Here is a 1,875-nt window from a genome sequence, read left to right on the forward strand (position 1 = left end):
AATGTTTAGAACAGTGTTTGGCACATGTAAGTACTTAATAGATGTTGGCTAACATATTTGATGTTTTTAAAGAATGAATGGCACCTAACTATCTTGTCTTCCTTGAGCTCTCATACTGCTTATGCTCCAGACATACAGAATGACTGTTGCCAATGTATGTCCTCTGTTTTCCTATCTCTAGGTCCTTGCTCATGGAATTTCCTTATTCTGGAATATCCTTACACTATACCACGTGTACTTAAAGGTGCAGCACAAGGACTTTCTCACCCTCAAAGCTTTCCTAACTTCATGCTTCCTACTTTATCTAGCCATAAGTGATCACTCTCCCTCCAGCTCCCAGAGCACTAGAGCTCATCATACTGGGCCAGTACTGTCTATGTCTATCTCCTTTACTAGACCATCACCTGTATATTCATCTTTTACCCAGAAGACTTGGAATACACATCTGCTCTATGCTGGACCCTGTGCTAAACACTGCACCCAATGGGAATCCAGTAAACTTTAGGTGGATGGACTAAACTGGCATCATTCAGGATAAAATCCAACCTACTCAGTAGTTCTACAAGCCTTTTAATTCAGTCTCTGTGTTGTGTTGTCTTTGTAGACTCATAGATTGACACTACCCTCCTCCACTTCATTCCTATTACCCTACATTCCAGTAACACCTACTTATTGTTCTTGATATATCTCAGGCTGCTTCACACTATTCTTGCCTTTATTCATGCTCTTCCCTCTGCTAGGAATACCACTTCCACACTCTCTTTCTTTTCTTGGTCCAATACCACTCACCTGTAAGACTCAGCTCAGATGTTACCTCCACTAAGAAGCCTGTCTTGAATCTTACATGTTGGGTCAGGCCCCTCCTTTCTGCTCCCACAACTCCCTGATGCAGTCTTTGTTGAAATTTGATCACCCTTAAGGTCATTGTTTGTGTCCACTAGGGCTCAATTGAACTGGGACCCTATGTGTCTATTTCTCATCCATTTATTACCCTAGTAATAATGCTATAGACACCCATATTGAGCACTTACCCACAAAGTCATCCATCATCTGAGGGCTATGGTGGGGGGAGGGTGCTAGGCGCAGCAGCTCTTCACCTCGGGGGACAGTTGGGTAGTTGATGGCCTGCACATAGATACCATGCTTGGAGAGCAGGAGATCACAGATCTTGCTGTTCAGTGCTGCATCACCCACCTGGGCTCAGGAGAAAACCTTGTCAGTATCTGTTAACCTAATAACTAGTTCCATTAAGCAGGTAGAGGGAGCCAGATGAACAAACATCACTGAATTTTGGGACAGTTTTTTTTTTTTCCCTTAAGGGGCTTATAGTGGCAGCTCCAGAATTTCTATTAAGGAGTTTCTCAGAGGCAGCAATTAAATGTGAAGGGGTGGGGATGGAGGTGGTGCTAAGTACCTTGTCTTGAAGCTGTTTGCAGAGCTAGCACACTTGTTTTACCTAGATGGTATGTTAATTTGCGGTGGTTCGGGGTAAGAAGATAACACCCGACCCCCTGCAAGCTACCTCTGTGGTGCTTTCTTTGGGTTAATTAAAAAATATATATATCAAAATAGTCTTTCTCAATATCCCCAATATTTCCCAATATCCCCCAAAAAGAATATTGGGTTAGCCCAAGGAGCAGTGACTATTTTTTCCCATCCATAAAACAGTCACATAAAAAGTATCCTTACCACATCCTGACATACTGACACCTACAAATAGATGTGTTTTAAGAAAGAAGTAGCAATTCATTTCTGAAGGCAGTAAATTCTTAAACATAGTTGGGAATCCAAAATAGCACCTTGTCCCATGATTTTTTTTATTTTCTGGCTTAATTTTTTTACTTCAATTCTTATTAAGAAATGTTTCATGTCTTG

General features: G+C 41.5%; 1 protein-coding gene across 3 annotated transcripts in view; it reads right to left on the reverse strand.

Moving 5' to 3' along the window:
• The window catches only part of ALAS2 (5'-aminolevulinate synthase 2), a 25,751-nt gene that overhangs the window by 2,911 nt on the left and 20,965 nt on the right, over positions 1–1,875 (reverse strand). For all 3 annotated transcript variants that reach the window (XM_077754597.1, XM_077754598.1, XM_077754596.1), the window contains one exon: positions 1,032–1,194. In XM_077754597.1, the coding sequence (XP_077610723.1) occupies positions 1,032–1,194 (163 nt within the window). The remainder of the gene's footprint in view (positions 1–1,031; positions 1,195–1,875) is intronic.

This window comes from Crocuta crocuta, unplaced genomic scaffold (genome assembly GCF_008692635.1).
Source record: "Crocuta crocuta isolate KB4526 unplaced genomic scaffold, BGI_CrCroc_1.0 scaffold3601, whole genome shotgun sequence".
NCBI lineage: Eukaryota > Metazoa > Chordata > Mammalia > Carnivora > Hyaenidae > Crocuta > Crocuta crocuta.